Raw genomic sequence first — 26,280 nt, forward strand, 5'->3', positions numbered from 1 at the left:
TCAGGTGCCTAAATCCCTTTGGGAATGAAGTGTCAGCGCCTAAACCCATTAGGTGTTGCAACGCTGAGCGTAACGGTGCCTGGAAACCTTTATAAACCTGGGCCTTCGTCTCTGGGCCTCGGGTCTCCCCTGACTCCAGCGGGATTAGCAGGCCTGCCCCGCCGCCTGGGGGCGTGGGATGATCCATATCTTGCAGTGTACTGCCAGGATGGGGCTGGAGGAGCAGCCTGATAGACAGGAGGGGCTCTTGATAAAGACCCCATTGCTGGGTGAGTGGCGGTTTCTATGCTTTAATATGGGGGAGGCGAGGGGGCTCTCCCTTGCTCTCTCAGGGACAATCTCTCTGTTCAGTCCATGCAGGCTGCTGTTTCTTGCTGACAGGCCAGAAGCGAGAGCTCCTGGGATAGATCCTTCTGCACCTGAAATGCTGGGTGCTGACCGGGCTTTGGGGTGGGGGGAGCCCCGCTCTGCGGGTTAAATACTCCGTGGAACTTCGGCCGTTCCTGTAGTTGATTGCTAGTCAGGACCGTGTGCGGGGATTTCACCCGGAGCAGCTGGAGACGGGCTCTGGTCAGTCCCCATCCATCCACCCCCACCCCTTCCTCGCACACTGGGATCGGACCACTCCCCTGGGCACAGGACAGGGCTGGGGCTGGGATCAGCACAGTAGAGATGGAGGTGGGCTGGTCTGAATGCTGAGCGGGGCACACAGATCAGAGGCGGGGTGGGAAGCAGGTTATTCCCCTGGTAGGGAGAACCTGGTCGGAAGGTTTGTGAGGTGGATGAAATAGGAGCTGGGGTCTGCGTGTCTAACTGGATTCAGGAAAGTCACTGATGCTGTCTGCCGAGCGGGGGCCATGCCTCCCATTGGTTCTCAGGCCACAGATCTGGACACTGCAAACGCTGATTAGACACTTAAACTGGCCCTTTCCACCATGCAAGAGGCAGTAACACCGGGGACACGTAGACTACAACTGCCCCGGCAATATCAGGACCAGCAATTGCCAACGGGTGCAGCTGCCCTGATGCCTGCTGTAGTGTAGACAGGACTCCGGCGTTTCACCTCTGTGTTGTCTTAGAGCCAGCCTTGTCTACACTACAGCTTCTGCCAGTGGAGCAGCGGCCTGGGGCAGTTTTGGGGCCCGGTGTGTGGTGCAGACAAGGCCTCCGGAGGGCACAGCAAGCCTGGCAGCACAGCTGGCCAGCATAGTTTGGGGCTCTGTACCAGGAAGGATCAGGTCACAGAGCAGGGAGGAGGCAATCCGATGGAGCTCTGATGCGACTGTCCCTGAGACACAACATCTGGTCCTTGGTGCCTGCTTACCATCAAGAAACAGAGATGATGGAGTGGGGAACTTCCCGGGAAGGCTCGGCGAAGCGATGGCTAAGGGGAGTCTGCAGACACCTGCCGGGGCGGGAGGAAGAAGAGGCGTTACCGAAGGTGATACCAGGGGGGCATGTGGAGCACCTGGCATAGAGGGGCCCCAAGTCTTGATACCTAAATTCTTGCATCTAAATTCTGCTATAATCCCCCTGTTAACTCCCAACAGTTCAGACACCTAGGGACACAGCTGCTGGCACCCTTTGGGATCATGGCATGATACCAGGGCAGCTTGTTCTGCTACGTACAGATGGAGCCTGAGCGTGTTCTCTCCATGGTACTGAAGTGTGTTGCTTCTTTAGAGGTTCGTTCTGGCCTGGCCTGAGCCTCTGGGGAATGGACCGGGCACCTAGCAGATATCTTCCCTAACAGAATGTTGGGAATCATTAAGAAAGGGATAGATAATAAGACAGAAAATATCATATTGCCTCTGTATAAATCCATGGTACACTCACATCTTGAATACTGCGTGCAGATGTGGTCACCCCATCTCAAAAAAGATATATTGGAATTGGAAAAGGTTCAGAAAAGGGCAACAAAAATGATTAGGGGTATGGAATGGCTTCCGTGTGAGGAGAGATTAATAAGACTGGGACTTTTCAGCTTGGAAAAGAGACAGTTAAGGGGAGATGTGATTGAGGTCTATAAAATCATGCCTGGTGTGGAGAAAGTAGATAAGGAAGTGTTATTTACTCCTTTTCATAACACAAGAACTAGGGGTCACCAAATGAAATTAATAGGCAGCAGGTTTAAAACAAACATAAGGAAAAAGCAACAAAGAGTCCTGTGGCACCTTATAGACTAACAGACATATTGGAGCATAAGCTTTCATGGGTGAATACCCACTTTGTCAGACGTCTGACGAAGTGGGTATTCACCCACGAAAGCTTATGCTCCAATATGTCTGTTAGTCTGTAAGGTGCCACGGGACTCTTTGTTGCTTTTTACAGATCCAGACTAACATGGCTACCCCTGTGATACTAAACATAAGGAAGTATTTCTTCACACAACGCACAGTGAACCTGTGGAACTCCTTGCCAGAGGATGTTGTGAAGGCCAAGACTATAACAGGGTTCAAAAAAGAACTAGCTAAGTTCATGGAGGATAGGTCCATCAATGGCTATTAGCCAGGATGGGCAGGGATGGTGTCCCTAGCCTCTGTTTGCCAGAAGCTGGGAATGAGTGACAGGGGATGGATCACTTGATGATTCCCTGTTCTGTTCATTCCCTCTGGCGCACCTGGCATTGGCCACTCTCAGAAGACAGAATATTGGGCTGGATGGACGTTTGGTCTGACTCTGTATGGCCATTCTTATGTCCCCTCTCCTCTCTCTGACCCCAAGGAGCCATGTGCCCAGCACAGATATGAGGAAGGACGGCTCAGTGGTTAGAGCACGATCCTATCCCTGCTCTGCTACAGACTTCCTGTGTGGCCTTGGGTGGGTGTCTCTGGCCATCAGTTCTCCACCTGTACAATGGAGATGTACGATGCCTTGCTCCAGGGGACAAATCCCTTGCAAGGTGCTCCGATAGATCGCGCTGCTCGTTATGTATTTGTAGCCCCTCAGAGCCAGACGGGTGGGACCAGGACCAGGTGTGGCCAGTGCTTTACGAACACAGAGCAAAGACCCAGTCCCTGCCCGAAGAGGGCAGCGGAACTCCCAAGGGCTCCCACAGTCCATGGCCCGGAGGGTTGCTTTGCCCATGTGACCTCCCTGCGGTCAGGGCCTCAGAAAATCAGCCAATGGCCTTTCTCAGGCTGTTCTTCTCTTTCAGCCAACCCCTTGGTGGCTCCTAAGTCCAGAGATTTGGAGCAGAAAATCTCGCTGATCAGGGTCAAAAATCACCCACCCTGCACACGGCTTGGGGAACGAGGCCCCGGGGGGGAAATACAGGGCCGGGGGAGCAAGCAGCTCCCTGCAGCCCCTGGGCTGGGCGTAGCTGTTGCTATCCTGGTGTGTCCGGACCTGTGCTGGCGTCGGGCCAGCTGCCACGTCCCCGTCTGGGAATCCCCCGGCCCCACCTCCGTTAGGGATCTGGTCTGCTTTGCCTGCCCCCCTGCTGGTCACGGGGGAAGCCCCGGGGCCGCTCTCTGCAGATTGCCTTTCTGTTGGCTGCTCTTTGAAGGCGCCTCTTGCTGCCTCTGCTTCTACTTCTTTTGAAGGTGTTTGAGCAGAGCAGGCTGGCCCCGTTTGCCCATCAGCGCCTGCCGGCTCTGCGAGCGGAATGGGCCATTGCTGGGTCTGAGCAGAGCCTTTCCGCTCAGCGCTGTAAAGAAAGGAGGAGCCAGGGGCAGAAGATCATTAGAAACGCTCCCAAGCTGAAAGCCTCGTGCGGGGATCCCATGCCGTGCGTGGCGGGAATTGCTCCACGGGCCTCACGCAGCACGGCCTGGCTTCCCCTCGGCTGGGTGCCGCTGCTTGGCAACTGGGGCCCCTGTTACGTAAGGCGTCGCTCCCTGTGGGGAAGACTCAGGGGGAAGTAACTGAGATGTGGGCCCAGAAGAGACTTGGCAGGGAGAGGTGGGGGAGGGGGATGACTCCGACTCTCGTGCTCCTCCTGCAGAAGGTGCCCAGGTTTGCTGAGATGGGTTTCTGCTGGGAGTTCTCTCTGCAGTCGCTGTTCGTGCAGCGCCTAGTGCAGAGGGGTCCTGGCCCATCCCAGGTGCTCTTGGCACTGCCGCGATCCAGACAATAAATAAGGGAGGAAAAGGAGGGCGTGTAATGGGCGCATGCAGGGAGAAGGGGCGCCTGGCTTCGCTCTGTGGCTCTGAGCCCCCAGCTAGTCATTTCATCCCCCAGCCGGGATAGCCAGATGCGTATCGGGGCGGCAAGGAGCATTGCGGGGGGGTCTGTCTCCATTCCCTGTGCCCCAGGAACCCTGGGTGCCCTTTGCCATCCTGCCCAGGCAGCAGCTGCAGAAGTTTCCATTGAAAACCGTCACCCCGCCCTCCCCACAGGTCTCTGCCCAGGGCCGATCTAAACTGGGCCAAGACCCCTGGGGAGGGTGGGGTGAGCGGTTCCATTGGAAATGACTTTTTGCTGGGAAATAGCCTTTCATTTTAGTTTTCAAAAAATGGGCCAAAGAGACCTTGAAATTGAAACAAAATGTTCCGTTCGCCCTGAAATTATTATTATTATTATTATTTTTTGCTTGTCACTGGAAATTCTGGCAAATCTTGTTTTCGGGTTGACCAAAACCGATTTTTTTCTCCGAACTTCCAGCAAACCGGAAAAGCCATCTGTCGCCCTGCTCTGCGTGCAGGGGTTATACACCTGGGGGTGCTGGAGTTACTGTGCTCAAAGCCATAGACACATCCCGAATCTGTGTTCTGGCCCCTTCGGGCAGAGCTCAGCCCTGATAGGTGTGAACTGTGGCCCCTCCCCAGCCCTTGTTCCCCCAGACAGGCATTCACGAATCTCTGATAATGAAGCTTATAATTCTGGGGAGCTGCAGCTCTTGAAGAAGCAGCAGTCTCTGGGGAGCAGCTGGGTTGGGCAAGATGATGTGGAGTGTGACAGAGTGCTGAGAGCTAACAGCTGTCCCAGCACTCCGGTCACTTAAGCTCTGATTAGTTTCCCCTAGAGAAGACTTGAGGGAGGAATGGAGAGTACTTAATTACCTAATCAGAGTGCAGGCTGGCTGGCTAAGGAGGTGGCTGTCCCATCAGCTGGGAGGGGTGGTTAAAAAGCGCAGGAAGGAAGTGGCAGAGGGAGAAAGCTAGCAGAGTGGAGGGGAGAAGGGATTGCAGAAGCGCAAGATCTCCCCTGGGAGAAAGGGCTGTGGTTTGAAGGACACTGTAGGTGAGGATCTCCTGGGCAGGAGGGGAAGCAGCCACCCTTTTCCATGGCAGGATCAGGGCTGGCTAGTCTACCCTTGCCAGGCTGTGGCAACGTGAGGCCAACAGCACATGCTCTTTGGAGCTGTGATTGATTTATTAGTGGTGCTTCCCTCATGTAAGTTACCTCCTGGCAATGCAGCCACCTCTGGGGTGGAGGACAGCAGCCGGTTGCACAGCAATGACTGTAGCGAAGGGGAATTCAGCTGGGGCTCCAAGGTCTTTAATGCCCACCCAGAGCCACTGGCTTTTCTTAAGGAGACCTCCCAGCTGATCACAATGCAGAGCAAGAAATCCAGGAGCTAGGGACGCCAACGCTTTCCCCTTAGAGTGCTGGCTTGGGCACCTGGGGAACGCTTAGCTCTGCGGTGATCAGCATCGGCTTTTAGAGAGCCTCAGCCAGGCTGCAGGCTGCTAGCAACTCTGGCGATCTGCCTGCATTCCCAGGAGCAAATCTCCCCGCTGCCACTTGCTGACAGTGCTTTCTAGACCCTCTTTGGCTGGCCCTGGCCTGCGCTGCCCACCTTTGGATGCTGATATCTAGGCTTTCACAAGTAAACACCACCCCCATCCGTGGAAGCTGCTTTTCCTGATCCAGAACAATCCTGGAAAATCTCGCATTGGCACGTTTGGAATTTCAGCATCTTTTGCCCTTTATCCTTTTGAGGGGGGCACCATCTCCAGATGAGCTGCTGGGGAGCGAGCTGACCAAACACCAGCCAGGCAGCGGGAGAAGGGCCGGGTCAGAGCGGTCTCCTCACACCTGGTTTTCCCCGTGTTCAGGGAATTCTGTTTCCTGATTGGGGAATTGTAGCGGGGGAGAGAAACGTGGTTTAAAAGCGGTTTGGAAGTGTTGTTAAAGCAAAACGGACCTGCCCTAGGAACGGAATCGTCCAGCAGGAGTCAGTCTGGCAGGGCCTAAGATGGATACGGGTTTTTTGGTGCAAAATACGCACCATGGATACAATTTTCAAGAGTCAAAGGGTAAAATTTTCAAAGCAATGAAGTGACCCGGGAGCCTAACTCTTATTTTCAGGAATGATGTAGACATTGAGGGTATGTCTCCGCTGCAGTTAAAAACGCACGGCTGGCCTGGGCCGGCTGCCTCAGGCTGTCTCATTGCAGCATGGGCTGTAGGACCCTGCAAGGGGGAAGGGTCCCTAAACGTCTACCCTACAATTAAAAAGCCCCTTGAGTCAGCTGGCCTGGGGTTTTCATTGCAGTGTGGCCCTGCCTTATGAGCCCCATTCCAGCTGGCTGTCCGGGAGACAGAGGCATCTGAATGCTAGGGGGCCTGATTGTCAAAGATGCAGAAAGGCACCTAGTGAGATACAAAAGTGCCTAAGCAGGTTAGGTGCCTAAATCCCATGGGAGACAGGGTGTCTGACCTGTTTAGATGCGTCTGACCGTCCTACTAGGTGCTCTCCTGTGTCTTCAGGCACCTAAGTATCTTGGACAGTCTGGCCCCAAGTCACTTTTGAAAACACGGTGAAGGACATCTCAGTCACTGAGGTTGCATTAGAAAATTTTTACCCTAGAGCTCCGAGCTCCTGCCTTCCTGTCCGAGGGCTGCTTGGTGCCTGCTGCCCTTCTGTCCCCACGCCTGTCTGCTCTTTGGGGCAGGCCCTGCCGGTATCTGGTGTGTCGTACAGCACCGAGCGCAGCAGCAGCTAATTGCTGGTTGTCCCAAAAGGGGGTGGGGTGGAGCTGCTGGGGTGTGTGGGAGCAAGTGTGTGGGGGGTGAGTCCTGCCCAGCTGCATTATGGGGCGCTGATGGCCTTGGCTTGGGACCAGGATTAATGGGGGTTTGGGGGTGATATGCTAATGTTCGTTTTTTTTTTTTGCAATGCATTGTGGACTAGCTCCTCCCACTCAATGGGAGAGGCTCCGCCCCCTATGCTGGGAGAGGCTCCGCCCCCTCAAACGCTGTATGGAGGGAGCCCTTGGCACTGAACATCAAGCGGTCCCTGGGTCACCCCCGTATAGCAGGAATACCCTCCCAAATGTGCCCTGCGAATCCTGCAGGCCTTCGATCCTCCGGCAGGGCGGCTCGCACACCTGCCCATCACGGTGCCGAGTCGGAGCTGGTGCCAGGTGTCCCCGTGTCTTGTGCTGGTTACACTGAAATATTAAGCCAATGTGATAATCAGCAGCCTAAGGGCCTCTCCAAACCGGCCCGGTGGGCTGCTGCTGAGCTCTCCTGGTGTGGAGGTTGGGAAGTTAGTTTTTTCTCTCTCTCTCTTTTCCTCTCTCTAGGGGGGCTTTCTCGGTCGTGCGACGCTGCGTCAAACTCTGCACCGGCCATGAGTATGCAGCCAAGATTATCAACACCAAGAAGCTCTCCGCAAGAGGTAGGCTCAGCGCTCGGCTTGTTTCCCTTCCATGGCTGCGCCGACTGGGAAATCCGCTGGCCTCCCCTTCTCACCTCTGTGGCCGCAGAGGGGAGGGGGGGATCCTTCGCTAGCCATTTGCTGCCGCGCCGCCGGGGGTGTGGGCTTTAAGGGCAGGTGACATGATGATCATTTTGTCTGACTTCCTGCATTCGCACTGGCCCCAGGGTTGTGTGTGTGTGTGTCGATTCTCCTATGCGGGTGACACTGTCACGCCCACTGATTTCATTGGGAGCTGGATCGAGCCATTTCGGTGGTTGCCTTTAAAGAGTCAGCATTTGCCAAAACAGTTACCCAGCAGTAAATTGAAAATCACCTGTAATAGACATGAAATAACTCCAGTCGGTATGTGGTACCTGTGGACTTTCCTGACCGACCACTGTCTCCGCGCTTGTTGTCTCACGATGGACCTGACCTGTTCGGCACGCGCCCACAAAGCTGTCGTGGTCTATGGCTGAGTTGTAGGAGAAGGGAGGGTATGAATTCTGCAGGCCTGTTTTGCTTTGCTAGGATGACATATGAAGTTTCATGACAGTCTTTTAATGTGAAGTTGCGGAACTATTAACTATGGTTTGTAACCTGTCCTTTAAATCGGCTCTGTACCCAATGCCTGGAAGATAGCTAATGTAACACCAATATTTAAAAAGGGCTTTAGAGGTGATCCCGGCAATTACAGACCGGTAAGTCTAACGTCAGTACCGGGCAAATTAGTTGAAACAATAGTAAAGAATAAAATTATCAGACACCTAGAAGAACAAATTGTTGGGCAAAAGTCAACATGGTTTCTGTAAAGGGAAATCGTGTCTTACTAATCTACTAGAGTTCTTTGAAGAGGTCAACAAACATGTGGACAAGGGGGATCCAGTGGACAGTGTACTTAGATTTCCAGAAAGCCTTTGACAAGGTCCCTCACCAAAGGCTTTTACATAAATTAAGTTGTCATGGGATAAGAGGGAAGGTCCTTTCATGGATTGAGAACTGGTTAAAAGACAGGGAACAAAGGGTAGGAATAAATGGTAAATTTTCAGAATGAAGAGGGGTAACTAGTGGTGTTCCCCAAGGGTCAGTCCTAGGACCAATGCTATTCAACTTATTCATAAATGATCTGGAGAAAGGGGTAAACAGTGAGGTGGCAAAGTTTGCAGATGATACTAAACTGCTCAAGATAGTTAAGACCAAAGCAGACTGTGAAGAATTTCAAAAAGATCTCACAAAACTAAGTGATTGGGCAACAAAATGGCAAATGAAATTTAATGTGGATAAATGTAAAGTAATGCACATTGGGAAAAATAACCCCAACTATACATACAATATGATGGGGGCTAATTTAGCTACAACAAGTCAGGAAAGAGATCTTGGAGTCATCATGAATAGTGCTCTGAAGACTTCCACGCAGTGTGCAGCAGCAGTCAAAAAAGCAAACAGGATGTTAGGAATCATTCAAAAAAGGATTGAGAATAAGACAGAGAATATTTTATTGCCCTTATATAAATCCATGGTACACCCACATCTTGAATACTGCGTACAGATGTGGTCTCCGCATCTCAAAAAAGATATACTGGCATCAGAAAAGGTTCAGAGAAGGGCAACTAAAATGATTAGGGGTTTGGAATGGGTCCGATATGAGGAGAGATTAAAGAGGCTAGGACTTTTCAGCTTGGAAAAGAGGAGACTAAGGGGGGATATGATCGAGGTATATAAAATCATGAGTGGTGTGGAGAAAGTGAATAAGAAAAAGTTATTTACTTGTTTCCATAATATAAGAACTAGGGGCCACCAAATCAAATTAATGGGCAGCAGGTTTAAAACAAATAAAAGGAAGTTCTTCTTCACACAGCACACAGTCAACCTATGGAACTCCTTGCCTGAGGACGTTGTGAAGGCTAGGACTATAACAGGGTTTAAAAGAGAACTGGATAAATTCATGGAGGTTAAGTCCATTAATGGCTATTAGCCAGGATGGGTAAGGAATGGTGTCCCTAGCTTCTGTTTGTCAGAGGGTGGAGATGGATGGCAGGAGAGAGATCACTTGCTCATTACCTGTTAGGTTCACTCCCTCTGGGGCACCTGGCATTGGCCACTGTCGGTAGACAGGATACTGAGCTGGATGGACCCTTGGTCTGACCCAGTACGGCCATTCTTATGTTCTTAACAGAAATTGCACTAATTCCTCAAAGGTGTCACGAGGCGGGGGGAGGGGCACAGATTCTGGGTGACTTAGACTCTCTGTTCCTCGCTTCCCATTTGTACAATGGAGATAACTCCCAGGGGTGTCTGAGGATAAATGCATTGAAGACTGTGAGGTGCCCAGATACCACGGTGATGGGCGCAGGAAAAGTACCTGCAATTCCTTACTGGCCACAAGCCCATTCCCCTCTGGCTTGGCTCGCCTGCCTCTGCTTGCTGAGCCTGTTAATTCTCAACCATCCTCCCTCTCCTCCAGAGGGAGACGCGTCCCTACCTAGCGTGTGACCCCAGGGCCGACTCCGGCAGCTGGAGGATGGAGCTGGTGGGAGAGAAGGGGCCGTGCTGAGTGATAAATATCCCTAATAACAGCAAAGGGGGCCTGGAAAAGTACTGGCCCAGCTATGCTCCCTTTTGTACCACACTCGCTGCTGGGGGCCCGATCCTGAGCAGTGCTGGGCCTCTCCAGGAAGCGAATGGGAATTGAAGGGGGCCAGGGCCGTGCTGCTCAGGATCAGACCCATCCAGCTGCCTTTAGGGACAGGCCCTGCTGGTGCTGTGTTGTGAAGCTGTTGGAGTTCACGGGCTCTAGAAAACAGATGTCCGAGGGTTCTGCACGCGCCGGTGTGTGCGACGCCTGCCTGGAAGCTGGAGAAATCACAGCCTCTCTCGTGGGCACAGCATCTGGGTAAGCGTCGCTCACCTCTTCCGAGCTCTCTGCCCCCACCCCCAGCATCTCTCAGCACCTCATTTATCTTAATGCCCCCCCACCCCCGGGCTATTATCCCTGTTTTACAAATGGGGACTGGAGGCCTGGAGAGACTAAGTGACTTGCCTACGGTCACTCAGGAAGTCTGTGGCAGGGCAGGGAATCAACCCCTGGTCTTCCAACTACTAGGCCCCCATCCTAGCCACTGGGTTAGCCTTTCTCTTATTTTAGGAGCCTGAAATTCACGTGGCTTTAATGCTTTTGCTGATGGTCCTGTCCCCAGGCTACCAGCTCAGCTCCAGCAGTGGGGTCGGATGGTTAGACCCAGTCCCAGAGGCGCAACGAGAGGCAACAAGTGGAGGGGGGCCGGCGTGGTCATGTGCCACCCCCAGATTTCTGCCAGGGTTTATATTTGTATTTTTATTTCCCCCCTTTTTTTTTTTTCCTTGCGGGGAGTGGGTTCAAAATATGTACCCCCCCCCTCCGTTATCAACAGTTACGCGCCCCCTCTGGGCACAACCGTGAACAAGTGTGTTTTCTATGTAAACTGTCTCTTTTCCCGCAAATCTTGGTTTAAAAAGGGGGCTTCTTTTAAAAAAACCACTACCAGTTGTTGGGCTAATGCACAGCTCTAGGGAAAACCTGGCCGCCTAGCTGTAGATCCAAATCACTCCAGGGCTCTGTCGGTTAACCAGCTCCCCAAGGAGAGCTATTCTGCAGGCAATGAATAAACACTAGGGGAACGTGATGGCAAAGTTGCATAGTTAACGCTCAAGTCAAGGAAAGTAGAAGTGAAGATTGCAGGCATCAACTTAAATCTGCCTCCTTTGTCCCTTAGTAGCCAACCTGGAACGATGTGATCTCACCCGGAAATTCCCCGTGTAAGAGAATAGACTCACCTATTCAAAGGCAGTGGGCTTTTGCTTTGTGGCTATACAGCGCCTAGCACAATAGGGCTCAAGACTGGGACTCCTAGTCACCACTGCAAGCCAAATAATAACTAAATAGGGGGCCTTGTTAGGATGATGCAGCTCCTGTCTTTTGAACAGTGAACTGTTGAATGCATTCAAGCATCATTGCAGCAGATTTCCCGTCCTTTTAGAAGGAAGAAATGGGGGAAACCCCCCAGTCATGTTTCCACCAACGCCCCTGGGTGGGTTGGCAGCAGTGAGGGGCGCTTCATACATACAGCTATTGCCTGAGCTGAAAGATTTCAGTCTCTTAAACAAGGCTGTGGCGGGTTCATCACCAGAGCAGGGCAGAATGCCACGCACAATGGGCACGTCTTGTAATTTAACACACAGGCAGTAGCCCGGCAAGGCCAACAGGGGTCGATGGACATTGTTCTCCTTTAGCTTCAGCAAGCTCACGTTGCTCCTTGTGTGTATCGGAGCTAGGTCTGCTGTCAGCATGACACACAGTTAGTGTAGCACATATTAAATGGATTAAAAACTGGCCAACTGATAGATCTGAAAATTTAATGGTAAATGGGGCGGGGAGTCATCCACTGGGGACATTTCTAGGAGGGCTCACAGGGAGGTTGTGGTGGGGTCATGCTGGTTCCCAGCACAGGGTTAGTTAGTGTCTGGGTCACGGATCCACAGGGTCAGTGCCACACCCCAGCTTTGAAACAGTCTCTAGGAGGAACCGCTTCAGTGTGCCAGACCCCCAAGGGTCTCACTCTTCCTGCACAGGATAGGTCATGTGGCCTCTTTAGTTTGAACCTCTGGGGCTCCAGCACTCCTGCATCACACCGTGAGCTCTGTTCAGCGAGTCCAGCTGAGGTACTTCTGGTGGAGATGTGTACGTTTTTCATGGATTAATGCGCCTCACCCAGCATTTGCAGTGACACTCAAACCGCCTTGTCCAAGCAGGCAGGTTTATTAATCACCTGGAACACAGCATAGGAAGTCCGTACGTTAGCACAGAGAACTGAAAGTTAGAGCGTAGACCGTTCTGGTCAGCCCAGAGCCCAGCCCAGCTGTGGTGAACCCCCTTGTTCAAACACTGCGTCTCTGACCTCCTTGGTCAGTTCCCACAGGAAAGCCCCGACTCCTTCCAGCAGCCAACTCGTATTGCCCACACCTCTCCAGTCCTTTGTTCTGAGCGGGCAGATGTTGCTCAGCTTCCCTGCGGAGAGGCATGGAAATCCACCTCCCTCTGGGTCCCTGGTGGCTAGGTGTCCGTGTTCTAGTGATTGGATTTACCGCTGTCTTCTTGGGTTCTCCATTGATCTGGGGTCCCCGTGCCGACGTCCCCAGTTCCCGGAGGGTGCTCGCCCCCTGCTCTGCCCCAGGCCCCACCCCCACTCCACCCCTTCCCCCAAATCCTAGGGTTGCCAAGCATCTGGTTTTCGACTGAAACGCCCGCTAGAAAAGGGACCCTGGTGGCTCCAGTTGGCACTGCCGACTGGGCTGTTAAAAGTCCGGTTGTCGGTGCAGTGGGGGCCCGGGGCCAAGCCAGGCTCCCTGCCTGCTCTAGCTCCACGCGGCTCCCAGAAGCCGGGTCCCTGTGACCCCATGGCGCATGGGCTGCCAGGGAGGCTCCGTGCACTGCCCCCACCCTGAGGGACGGCTCCGCAGCTTCCATTGGCCGGGGACCATGACCAATGGGAGCTGCAGGGGCGGCGCCTGTGGGCGCAAGGGCAGTGCGTGGAGCCTCCCTGACCAGCCATGTGCCTAGAGGCTGCAGGGGCCTGTCGGCCGCTTCCTGGGAGCCACGGTAAACGCCGCCAGGACCCCACATCCCAAACCCCCTCCTGCGCCCCTGCCCCAACCCAGCGTCCCTTCCCACACCCAAACGCCCTCCCAGAGCCAATACTCCCCCTGCACTCCATCCCTCTGCCCCAGCTCGGAGCCCTCTCCTGCACCCCAAATCCCCTCATCCCCAGTCCCACCCCAGAGCCTGCACCCCCAGCCGGAGCCCTCACTCCCCCGCACCCAGCCCGGTGAAAATGAGTGAGGGTATGGGAGGGAGGGGGATGGAGCAAGAGGGGGCCTGGAACACAGCATAGGAGGGGGCCTGGAGAAGGGGTGGGGCCTCAGGGAAGGGGCAGGGCAGGGGTGTTTGGTTTTGTGCCATTAGAAAGTTGGCAACCCTACCGAATCACGGCACGCAGGAGGCACTGGGGGGAAGAGGGAGGAGCTGATCCGTGGGGTAGCCAGTGGGTGCTGAGCACCCACTCTTTTTTTCCCACTGTGGAGTCGGTGCCTATGCCTTCCTTGCCTAGTCCTTTTTTTAATTACTCATTCAGGGTCACATAGCTAGGTGACATTCATACTTAGGTCTCTTAGTCTGCCCAGAGACCAAACAGCCCTTTTTGGGCCCGTTGGCTAGCCATGCACAATACAGGGGAAACTGAGGCATACATCAGCTTAATAAAAATATTACAGAAAATTCCCCCTTTGTCACACGCTGATCTGGCGGGAACTATAAAAGCATGACACAAAAATTGGCGGAGTGGTAAAAGATGATGGCAGGTCGGCTCGACGGAGCGATCTGGCTCGCACAGAAAGCTGAGCTCACTTGGACAACCAACGTTTGAATTCAGCCAAATGCAAGGCCATGCATCTAGGAATGAAGAATGTGGGTCACATTTACAAGATTCTGGGCTGGCTCCTGGAAAGCAGCGACTCCGAGGAGGATGTGTGGGAGCTGATGGATAACCAGTTGAACGTGAGCTGCCTATCTGAGGCTGTAGCTAGGAGAGCTAATGCAACCCTGGGCTGTTTAAGGAGGGAATATTGAGCAGGAGTAAGGATGAGGTTCTTACCTCTGTATACTGCACTGAGGAGACCTTACAGCGAGAGACGAAAGCAGCTCAGATGATCCAAGAGAAGACGGAGAAGTGACTTGATCACACTTTAGAAGTACCTACGTGGCAGTGATACTAATTGGATCTTCAGTCTAGCAGACCAAGCCAGAACAAGATCCAGTGGCTGGAAGCTGAAGCTGAAATCTTCAACTAGAAATAACGTGCAAACTTTTAACAGGGAGGGTAACTGACTTACCGAGGGATATGGTAGATTCTCCATCCTTGGAGTCTGTCAGTTACGAGTCGGTGTCTCTTTCTAAAATGTAGGCTGTAGCTCAGCCAGGGGAACATAAGAACAGCCAGACTGGGTCAGACCAAAAGTCCATCTAGCCCAGTATCCTGTCTTCCGACAGTGGCCAGTGCCAGGTGCCCCAGAGGGAATGAACAGAACAGGGAATCAGCAAGTGATCCATCCCCTGTCGCCCATTCCCAGCTTCGGGCAAACAGAGGCTAGGGACACCATCCCTGCCCATTCTGGCTAATAGCCATTGATGACCTATCCTCCATGAACTTATCTAGTTATTTTTTTGAACCCTGTTATAGTCTTGGCCTTCACAACATCCTCTGGCAAGGAGTTCCACAGGTTGACTGTGCGTTGTGTGGAAAAAATACTTCCTTTTGTTTGTTTTAAAGCTGCTTCCTATTAATTTCATTTGGTGACCTCCAGTTCTTGTGTTATGAGAAGGAGTAAATAACACTTCCTTGTTTACTTTCGCTACACCAGTCATGATTTTATAGACCTCAATCATATCCCCCCCTTAGTCATCTCTTTTCCAAGCTGAAAAGTCCCAGTCTTATCAATCTCTCCTCATACGGAAGCTGTTCCATACCCCTAATAATTGTTGCCCTTTTCTGAACCTTTTCCAATTCCAATATATCTTTTTTGAGATGGGATGACCACCTCTTCACGCAGTATTCCAGATGTGGGCGTACCATGGATTTATACAGAGGCAGTATGATATTTTCTGCCTTATTATCTATCCCTTTCTTAATGATTCCCAATGTTCTGTTCGCTTTTTTGACTGAGTTCTGGGCTAGATGCAGGAATCGCTGGGGGAGGTTCTCTGGCCTGGGTTAGACAGGAGATTGTGGTCCCATCTGACCTCCACATCTATGAGTCTCTGAACTGTAATCTGAGCCCTAAATCTTCCCCAGAGTTGTTAGCTAATTGCAGGACCCCGCTCATGCCACAAGGTTGCCCGGCCAGGTCTGAGGCCCGAGGTTGGCCAGCAGATCCTTTATGACTGGGGCTGGTCTATGAGCCGAGAAGAGCCCAGGGGGAATCTCAGGGGGAGTTTGCAGAGGCGGATGCCAGAAAAAGCACTGTCAGATGCTGGGAGCAGGGCGGGAGAGGATGATGGGTCCAACGGCAGCTGCTGCTCTAAAGGCTTTTGGCTTTGAGAAGCCAGAGGGGCCCAGGACTCTGCGAGCAGCTGGGCCAGAAGAAGATGGGAGAAGCATCCAGGGTTTGGGAAACACCAGTGCGTCTACACTCATGGCACCAAGTCTCAGAGCCTGGGTCGATAGCCATGGAGACGAACCCAAGCTCTGAAACCCAACGAGGGTGGGCAGCCCAGGCTGCAGCCTGAGTGGGAATGTCTACCCGGCTGTTTTTAGCCCTGCAGCCTGAGGCCTGCAAGCCCAAGTCAATTGACCCAGGCTCTGAGACAGCGCCACCGGCCTTTTATTGCGAGGAGACATAACCACCCCAGTCGGACCCGATGTCTAAATAGCGGCTGAAAATGGCAGATCTGGAGCTCTGACGTCTGTACTCAGAAACTCTTTGAGGGGAGATTTGTGGATGTTCGAGGTTGTATTCTTTCAGCGACACCAGTCAGAGGGGCAAGGCAGCCCAGTCTGCAACGAGCACATCTGGCCAGCCACCTCTGATCGCATTATTTAATGTGATAACAATCGGTAAAGAGAGCAAACCGTGTGGACTTAGCTGAACCAAGTCGGGCTCCGTGTCCCTCTGCAGGGAATACGGAGTCGTTTGGCGGCGTTCAGAGGGCTGATACCGGTGTGACTGGGGGCTGGGTTTGGGTCAGTGAGTGTGTTCTTCGTGGCGGCTGGGCCCTCATGCAAGGTCATAAAGTTTGTAGATGATACCCAAAGGGGAAGGGGCTGGGGGTGGGGAGTGGCCAAGACTCCGATGGATGCAGCTGTTCACATGATGATTTTGATTAGGTGCCTGGGCTCAGAGGTAGACCAGAATGGAGTGTGTCTGTTTAAAGGGATGCACTTTGCTCGTTAAGGGGAGTTTAAATGGCACTGAGGAGGGAAGGGTCCAGGTGCATCATAGTGTCCAGCATTTAAAATTGTCTGCCTAGGTGGCAGCGGCAGAGAGAAAACCCAGTGGAAGGCCCAGCTGCCCTGTTCGAAGGAAGATACAGTTTCATTGGAGGGAAGTTCCGGAGGCTGAGGGGTGACCAAGTCGCTAACTGGATTAGAGGGGTTTAGGTCTAAGGAGAGATTGATGAAACTGGGCTTATGGAGGCCTGGGAGAGGATGATTACGAGGTGACACGATTGACGTGTTTGAACAAGCTCAGGGTTGTTACGAAGTTAAACCCGGCAATCGGTGGGAGGTCGCGCTGCCCTGGGCTAGGCTAGGCTGGGGGCGGGTTATGGTAATCCGGACACAGTGCTCAGAAGAAGCGTTTGAGGAGGGCGTTAAAGCGAGTACTATCTGCTTCCAGACAAGGTTGTGGAGTCAAGTAGCATTAACGCCTTTAAGCTAACATTGGCTGGCTGGCTCGTTCCATCCTTGGTTTCCCTGGGCCCAGGCTGGGATTATTCCCTAGGGGACGAGCTCCAGATTTCCGTGGTCTCAGGGGACGGGGCTCTCCCTCCTTCCCCTGGGGAGCCATGTCTCACTGCCAGGACACCTGTGTTGCCTTTCACACACTTTCGTGTGGCTTTGATAATGCCCTTAGATCCCAAACTGGAGTATTCTCCTCCTGGTCCCAGTTTGGGTCCATCCTGTGCAGGCCATTCCGACCATTCCAGTGATGTCCTCATAAGTGCCAATTTCCCCTCTGCCTGGTGGGTGCTCGACCCCCCACCCCACCCCTTCCCCAAAGCCCCCGCCCCACCCCGCCTTTTCCCACCCAGCCCCACCCCCTTCTCATCCCATTTCCCCAAGTCCCCGCCCCTGCCCTGACTGTTCTCCGCCTCCTCCCTCTCCCTCCCAGAAAGTCCTAAGCTCTGCCAAACAGCTGTTAGGCGGTGGGGGGGCAGGAAGAACTGGGAGGGAGGGGGAGGAGCAGGGATGCGGCGCATGGGTGGGGGAGGAGGTGTGGGGGGAGAGCTTGGCTGCCAGTGGATGTGGAGCACCCGCTAATTTTTCCCCATGGGTGCTCCAGCCCCAGAGCACCCACGGAGTTGGCACCTATGGATGTCCTGGTGCGATGAGGGGCATCAAACGTCTTGTCACTGGTGAACCTCGGTCTTGGCAGATTATAAACTCAGGGAGGCCACCATTCTAGGCAGAGCTGGTTGTGATGCCCATAGGCAAGGTTGACACTTAATCTTATTTAAACCCTGTTTTCAGATGCTTAGCTCTTTACCGTTCAGGCTGAAATTTCTCCATGCTGAGTGTCGGCCTCAGGCTGAATTTTTGGCAAAAATAGTTTAGCTGTTTCCAAGAATAAGGACAGGATAAAATAGGTAGGTTTTCCCACGGTTAATTCCCTCCAGGGTTTGGAGCAGGAGCTTGACATTTGGCAGAGGGATGGTCCGTGGGTCAGGGAAGTGGCTTTTGCAGTTCTCATGAACATCCACTCAGTTTTGGCTGAGTTATAAAACTTCGGCCAATTGCCATCTGTACCCTCAGTAGGGCTTGTTACAGGCTTGCGGCTAAAATCGGTCCCGTCCTGTTTGCACGGAGCGAACTCCAGCCCCACAGAGCTCCGGAGCATCTTCTAACCATCTGAGGAGTGAAGGTCTGGGACAGCCTCCTGGGGGAGCAGTGGGGGCAAAAAACCTAACTGGTTTCAAGACTGAGCTTGATAAGTTTATGGCGGGGATGGGATGATGGGGCTGCCTACAATGGCAGGGAGCTGATCTGCAACTGCTAGTAGCAAATACCCCCAATGGCTGGAGATGGGACACTGGCTGGGGCGGGCTGAGTTACTACAGAGAATTCTTTCCCGGGTGTCTGGCTGGTGGGTCCTGCCAACATGCTCAGGGTCAAACTGATCGCCATGTTTGGGGTCGGGAAGGAATTTTCCCACAGCTCAGACTGGCAGAGAGACCCTTCGAGGGAATCGCCTTCTGCAGTATGGGACACAGGCCACTTGCAGGTTTACACTAGGGTAAATGGTGGAGTCTCTGTAACTTGGGGTCTTTAAACCATGAATTGAGGACGTGAGTGACTCAGCCAGAGGTTCGGGGTCTGTTACAGGAGTGGGTGGGTCAGGTTCTGTGGCCTGCAATGTGCAGGGGGTCAGACTAGATGATCATGCTGGTCCCGTCTCACCTTAGATTCTCTGAGCATGCTCACAGAGGCAGAGAACTTGAGCTCAGAGGGGTGGATGATGCAGAAGCTGCTGGCACCTCTTTGGGCGAGGTCTGGGCAGGGTGGGTGTCAGCATGGGTCCACGTGCTGGGAGGTGGCACCTTGGTCTCCCCTGTTCTCTCCCTATGGCACATAGTTTAGTCTACTAAAGACTGAAATGCTTTAATCTAGCTAAAGTCTTTGGGTTTGATAGAGGGATCTGGGTGGAAATGAATGGCTTTGTGGTAGACAGGACGTCTGCCTGGGTGATCTGCTGGCCCCTTCCGGCCTTGGTCTCTAGGCAATGTGCAGTTTTGAGGTTGACCTTTTTTTGCTTAAAAACAACTAAGACATTGAATTTAAAAAACCCTACAGTAAATCTGCCAAGTTTAGAAACTCAGATTCGATCCTATAGAAATTGTTTGCCTGTGCAGCTTTCATCTGGATGTGCATTACGACACACTCTTTAGTGGTGCACTGGCACACGTCTTGTTCTGTAGGCCCCGGGCCCGGGTCAGTGCACAGGCTGGGCGGTGACGGCGACTGGAGGTGGCAAGAAAAGGCTTGCGTTTAAAGATCCAGGAGGGCTTTGTTCTATTCCTGTCTCTGCCAGGGTCTGCCCGTGTGAGGTAGGGCAAGATGATCCCAATTCGCACACATGAGGGCTGAACAGAGATTGCATGTGCAACCTGGTTTCTGGCCTCTTCTAACTTCTGAGTGCTTGACTCTTTTAACTTCTGAGTGCTTGACACCATGTTCTTTTAACACGATTTTTGGGTGTGTTCTGGACGAGTGCTAGCAGCTCCAGAGTACTGACTGAGACAAGCTTTCTACTGGACAGCTGATTATTCCACACCCCCCCCCCCCAAGTGCTCTAAAGCCTACGAGCATACTCGGATTGTCTTAAAAATTGCTAGGCCTCGTTGAGGCCTGGGGTCAAAGGGTTCCTGAGATACAGTGCTTGGGGCGGGGAAAGGACCACTCAGTCAAATCTTTCCATTCTGTTAGGGGCTTTCCCTTCCCCCCCTTCCTCTGGTTCTTGTCACGCAGACAGAAAGCAGAGGACCGGAAGTCCGAAGGGCAGGCAATGTGATGTTTATTGGGGTTAGTTCAAGTAACCATATCCATAGCTCCGATGCTGCAGAGTCTTTTTTCTGTGTCCCTATTCCCACCTTCTCCTTCTTAGCAGGCCCAAATATACCAGCAGTGCACGGCCCTGGTCCCACCCCTTACAATTTATGGTCATATTCTGTTTTGGAGGTTCATGAATCTTGGGGTTTGGTACTACCTCTTTTGTACCCCATGGGACCGGTAGGGAGTGAGGTTGTGTATGGGCCAAGGTCAGGCATTTCTTTGGCTTTTAGTGTTTCTTATACCTTCCCGCTCGACCCTTCCTACTGGTTGCTTGACCTTATCTTGGGAGAGGAGCTGAGGGAGGACAATCCTTCAAGTGTATGCTCATATATTACACTCCCATTGTACCCTCTATACCTTATCTTACCTGTGGATTGATGGTCAGCTCACAAGTGTTTCTGGCAGTAGACCCTGAGCCTAACTCAAGAGCTATGAGTTCATGTCCCACCACTGACAGATTTGTGAGACTGTATGATGCATGTATTACTATTCTCGGCCTGCTCCCTGCTCGGGCTGCAAAGATGCTCCGTTAGGAAGGTTGGCCTAGGAGGCAGGCAGTGTTATGGAGGTGCAGCAATGTGATTTCCATGACGGAGGCTGAGCAGAGCTGATTTTTGTTCCAAGTGCTGTACGCTCAGTGTACTCCAAAGGATTGTCTTGAAAACTGGCCCACGACAGCGGTTGGGGTAAGAACACATTTTGAGGTCGTTTGGGCAAGGGGTTCCTGTCTGAGTCCTGCCCTGGGTTCTTGGGCAGTGCTGTGCCCAGGATGTGATGCTGGGTACGGGAGAGAATTGAATATAACACCAGAAAGACCAGTGCAAGAATTCCAGGCAGGACAAATCTGGGCCAGGAGAGACTTGCCAAATTCCTGCCAGGCAGCTCTAGGCATGATGGACCCGATTTGAGCTGGGACTGGGCACGCTCATTGCAGCAATGGGTGCTATGACCAGTGGGGAGGAGAACACCCAGTGAGATGAATGGGGCAGTTCACACCTCTGCAGGTGGGCATGCTGATCCCCTGCTTCCTATGCCAGACCCTGATGTGGGGTAGGGGCCCTGGGGCTCCCTTCCCTTAGCTCTTGCAGCCTCCATCTGATCAATGTGTGTCTCACAGCCCGGCCTCTGCCAGAGTTCCCAGGCAATGCTGGGCAAGTCACTTACACCCAACTTGTTAGAGGTGGCCACTGAATGTCCCTCATTTCCTGGGTGCCCAACATGCAACCCCTGGGGGCTGATTTAATAGAATCAGAGAAATGTAGGACTGGAAGGGACTTCGATAAGTCGGTCAGCTAGTCCAGTCCTCTGTGCTGAGGCAGGACGAAGTATTATCTAAACTGTCCCTGACAGGTGTTTGTCCAACCTGCTCTTAAAAATCTCCAATGATGGAGATTCCACAACCTCCCTGGGCAATTTATTCCAGTGCTTAACCACCCTGACAGTTAGGAAGTTTTCCCTAATGTCCAACCTAAACTGCCCCATGCTGCAATTTAAGCCCATTGCTTCTTGTCCTGTCCTCAGAGGTTAAGAAGAACAATTTTTCTCCCTCCTCCTTGTAACAACCTTTTATATACTTGAAGACAGTTATCTTGTCCACGCTTGAGCTTCTTGTCTCCAGACTAAACAAACCCAGGTTTTTTCAATCTTTCCCTCGGAAGTCATGTTTTCTAGACCTTTCATCATTTTTGTTGCTCTCCACTGGACTCTTTCTCTAATTTGTCCACATCTTTCCCGAAGTGTTGCGTCCAGAACTGGACACACTACTCCAGCTGGGACTTGATCAGTGCACTCGCAGCTGCAACTGAAGTCACTGGGGACTGTGCTTGGCACGTATGACGTGCTCAGTAATGCTAAATACTCTGATGCCAAAGACACCACAAACTGGGCACCCAAAGTTAGTGGATGCTTTTGTCCTTAATTTCTCTGTGCCTCAATTCCCCCCCTCTGTAAAATGGAATAATACCCCATACATAGACACAGGGGTGTTGTGAAGATCAATCCACTAGTGTCTGTGGAACCTTCAGCTCCTGGAGTGAGGAGCGCCATAGAAAAACCCAGGAGGAAATTTAATAATTCTGCCTTCAGAGCAGGGTTTGACCCGTGTGCTGTAAATAAGGCCTGAACAATGGAGATAAAATGAAATATTGGGGAGCTGCTCATTAAGTGAGCACCATCCATCCTGGGCAGGGGTCCTGTGGGGAAAAAATAATAGGTGATCCTGTAATGAAAGACTTCACCATAATGCACCAGCACAAGGGGACTGAATTAAGGAGGCAGAGACCACCTTTGGTCTGGCTTTAATCTAACTTTTGAGTGCTTGGCTTGGCACCCTTACTGCTCTTTTAAATCCGATTACTTTGTATGTGCTCCAGGAGTGACTTCACTGGGTGTTTTGCCTGGGCCAGGACAGGCGGCGGTGTTCAGGAGTCGGCCTGTTCACCCGCCATGAGATTTGTAGCTGGAAATTATTCCCCCGTGGTCACCACTGAAATCTACCAGCCAGAGCTGCCAGCTGAGGGGGGCGCAGGACGTGCTTCAGATAAAGGAGCAATGGCTTTTCTATCAGCTTCAAAGATCCTGTCTATACGGACGCCTGGGTTTTCTTCCTGTCTCTGCCACTGACTCGCCGTGACCTTGAGCACGCTAGTCCGTGCCTTGGTTTACCTGTCTGTAGCCCAGCGATAATACGACCCTCTCTGACAGATGGGGTTGGCGGGCTGTATGAAAAACGCAGGAGCTCCGCCCGTGAAATGGACTAGAGAAGGACAGAATCTTATTGTTCGTATTAACTCTGCTGAGCCTCGGCTGGCAATCTCTCATGTCAGTTCAAAGCAGCACCCCTCTGTGCTAACCAGGCCTGAAATCTGTCCTCAGCATAGTCAGAGCACTGGAAGTCCACGGTTTGCTGGAGGTTTCCATGCAGCTCTGCTAAATACAGCTCCCGTAGCTCCGATGGGCTGCATAGTGATAAGCCAGAGCAGCAGTGTCTGAGACAGACTCCAGGGGAGAGACAGGGAGGGAAGCGGGAATGGGAGGGGTACAGTAACTGAGGCAGCACATGGGAGGTAGAAGTGGCAGGATTTGATCAGGAGCCTGGCTGTGGGATGAGCAGGATGGAGAAGAGTCTGACCCACCTTCCTCGCCTGGCAGGGGGCCCTGGTGTTGGGCAGGTCCGGCTGTCCTGGGTTCTCTCCCCAGCAATGGAGTCATGGAGCATCTGTGATGGTTCTCGGGGTATCCAGGACTGTGAGTCACCTGGTGCCCCCTGCCTATCACAAGAGGGAGCCTTGCTGGTGGCAGCTGGCTGTCAGCCTGTTAGCTACTCATGCACTCTCCTCCGGGCTCGGCCAGCCGCGGCTTTACCTTGCAGGTTAACAAGCAGTGTGCCCCAGTGCCAGCCCCTGACACTGGCTGGTCGCAGAAATCCCGGCTCCTCTGCCCGCAAAGGAGCAACGAGACCCCGGTTAACCTGAAATCACTGCTCCTGTATCCCACGCAGCACTTGAAATCAAACAGAAGAAGGTTGATTTAAGAGAGAGCAGATATTCCACTAGAAATGAGAGAGAGAAATGGAGACAAATGGTTACAATACAGAACCAAATCAGAAACCGCAACCTAGTGCTGGGATTTATGAACTGTTCCCTTTCCTAGCTAATAAAGGGGGTCCGTCCCCCACCCCAAGTCCAGGCTGTTGCAGAGCTCACTGGGTTCCTAGGAACCAGGATCCAAACATTCACGAAACACCCCTGCTCACCCAGAGGTCTCCTGAGCGAACGGATGCCTCTTCCCCACCTGACATTCTACTGAAAGAGTCTTTTGTCTCTCTTCACAGACGGGGTGACTCCCTGTCCATATCAATGGCTCTTTTTTACCCTCCCAGTGGCTTTGATTGTTTGTAGCTGTCTGTGATGGTTCTCCATGGACTGTTCTGGGATGGGGCAAGAGTGGACAGCTGAGCTTGGCATTACATCTCTGGCTAACCCGGAGGGGTAGCATCTCCCCCCGGCAGGACTAGGTCGTCACCAAGGAACATTACCCCTCATGCCTCCTTTTAACCTTAAGACCTTCAGGGCATAAACTTTGGTGCCATTGAGTTATTGCTTAAATATCACCTGTGCACACGCCACGCCGTCATTATGAACGTCAATAGGTTGCCAGCTTTCAGTAGAGACCTCCCAGGTTGCCCTTTATGGACACACATCCTGAAAGCAAGGCATTTGATGTAGTGAGTTGGTCAGGTCTGAGATGAGAGTTGTTTGCAAGGAATAGGGGACCCTTTGCCTAGGGGCCTGTGTGTCACAGCATCCCCAGGATGGGGCAGCGGTTGGCACCTTTGGAAAAGAGCTCTCCTGTTTCTGCTTCTGTGTTATCTCCAGAGCGGGCCGGTGCCTGTGTCTGGAGGCACTCCAATGGGTTAGCTTTGGCGTCATCCGATGTGCTGCGAATGCTGCGAGAGGACAGGGGAGCTGGGCGCCCTGGGGTACTGCAGGCAGGAGGTTGTGCCCAGTCCTGATCGCGGGCTTGGGTCCAGCCCGAGTGGGAGCATCTACCCTGCAATTCTAGAGCTCGGGATCTGGGCTCTGAGATTTGGTGCCGCAGGTTTGTCATCGCAGCATGGACAGACCCTCTGGCTGCCTTACTGCCCGGATCGTCCTGTCTTTTTGGGAGAACTTTGGAGAGAGGCCTGTTGGGCTAGCGGGTGGCTCTCGGCATTTGTTAGACATTCATTCCATTCAGCACCGTGGTGCATTTCTGCGGCATTCGCTTTCCCCTTGAAGTAAGAGGAATTCTCTCAACGTAGTGCCCGGGATCATAGGAATAATGTCCTCCTCCCACCTTTCCCTAGCGCCGCCTGAGGTCTCTGTGACATGGCAGGGGCGAGGGGGGGGGGGAGGGGGAGGTGGTCTTTATCTGTTAGCGCCCCCTCGTGGCAGGATGGGGAGCTACCCTGACCTGGCTCCATTCCCCCCCATGCTGTCACAGCCAGTTCTGCACGGGCCGAGGACAATAGTCTCAATAGTCTCTGGCCCCCTTTAGATTAATGGGGAAACAGAAGTTCTATGGCTCCAACTGGGGCTAATTCACTCTAGTTCTCCGGGGCTTAGGGGCTTCTTCCCTAATAGTCCCTGGCTGGGGTAGGCAGGGGACCCCAGGCCTATCCACTCCCCAGCGCCAAACCCAGAGGCGAAATAATCTCTCTGCTCCTACTCAAGATTCCCGTTTTTGCATTCAAGGATCACATTAGCCCTTTTTGGCCTCAGTGTCTCGCAGGGAGCTCATGTTTAGCTGATTGTCCACCACGCCCCCCCAAATCTTTTTCAGGGTCACTCTATTAAATCACTCTGTAGAGTTATAGGGGTAATGCAGATACCTCGAGCACACTTTGTCCCAGAGGTCATTGACCAGAGGCCGAGAGAGGAATTTGGAATCTCTTTAGTGAAAGCAGGGTGCTCGACATTGTCCGTGGGACGTTTTGGGTATTTCTGAATCCTCTTTAGTGCGTGTCTGCATGGGAAGTTATGCTGATATAAGGTGTGGATTTACACTGCTAGAGTGATACCAGTATAACTCCCATGTGGACGTGCTTGTTCCAGTTTGAGTGGCTTTTTCTGGTTTAGCGTAAGCTGCTTCCAAAGCCAAGTAAACTAAAGCAGCAGAAGCCTCTCTTAACTCCGGGAAGTGCTGAGGCCTGCGTTACACAGGAGGCCAGGCCGGATTACCAGAATGGTCCCTTTCAGCCTTATGATCTCTGGAGTAGGAGTGTTCGCATGGGGAGTTACGCTGGGCTGACAATAGCGGTTTAACTGTCCCAGTGTAATTATACTGGTGTAACTTTCTGTGTAGACAAGCTCTCCGTCACAGATGTACACGAGCTGGCTAGGCAGGGGTGCCGGGGTTTGGTGATATGATTTGCTGGCAGCTCTGCATGCTAGAACGTGTGGCTTGGGGTGCCTGTTTTATCCTCCCAAGGGGTTAGCCCCAAAGTCGTCACTTAGTGTATTCTTAGCTCGGGTTCCCCGCAGTTACCACGTGTTGGTTATGTTCACACTACCATTAAAAACCTGCTGCTGACCTGTGCGAGGCGGGAGGGTCCCAGACCTCGGGCTGCACCCTGAGCTCCAATCAGAGGTGAAAGTAAGCCGGTCCGGTCCTGTCTGGCATACCAGCAATTTAAAGGGCCTGGGGTGCCTGGCAGTGGCCGGAGCCCCAGGCCCTTTAAATCGCTGCCTGAGCCCTGCTGCCGGAGCCCCCGGGTAACAGAGACAGCTGGGAGCCCCGGGGCTTGGGCGGCGATTTAAAGGGCCCGGGCTCCCTTGTCGTAGTGGCGTCCAG

The 26,280-nt window shown here is 52.8% G+C and overlaps 1 protein-coding gene across 35 annotated transcripts in view; it reads left to right on the forward strand.

The window, feature by feature from the left end:
• Positions 1-26,280, forward strand: part of CAMK2B (calcium/calmodulin dependent protein kinase II beta) — a 141,833-nt gene that overhangs the window by 9,237 nt on the left and 106,316 nt on the right. For all 35 annotated transcript variants that reach the window (XM_065584335.1, XM_065584341.1, XM_065584342.1 and 32 more), the window contains exon 2: positions 7,476-7,570. In XM_065584335.1, the coding sequence (XP_065440407.1) occupies positions 7,476-7,570 (95 nt within the window). The remainder of the gene's footprint in view (positions 1-7,475; positions 7,571-26,280) is intronic.

This window comes from Chrysemys picta, chromosome 2 (assembly GCF_011386835.1).
Source record: "Chrysemys picta bellii isolate R12L10 chromosome 2, ASM1138683v2, whole genome shotgun sequence".
Lineage (NCBI taxonomy): Eukaryota > Metazoa > Chordata > Testudines > Emydidae > Chrysemys > Chrysemys picta.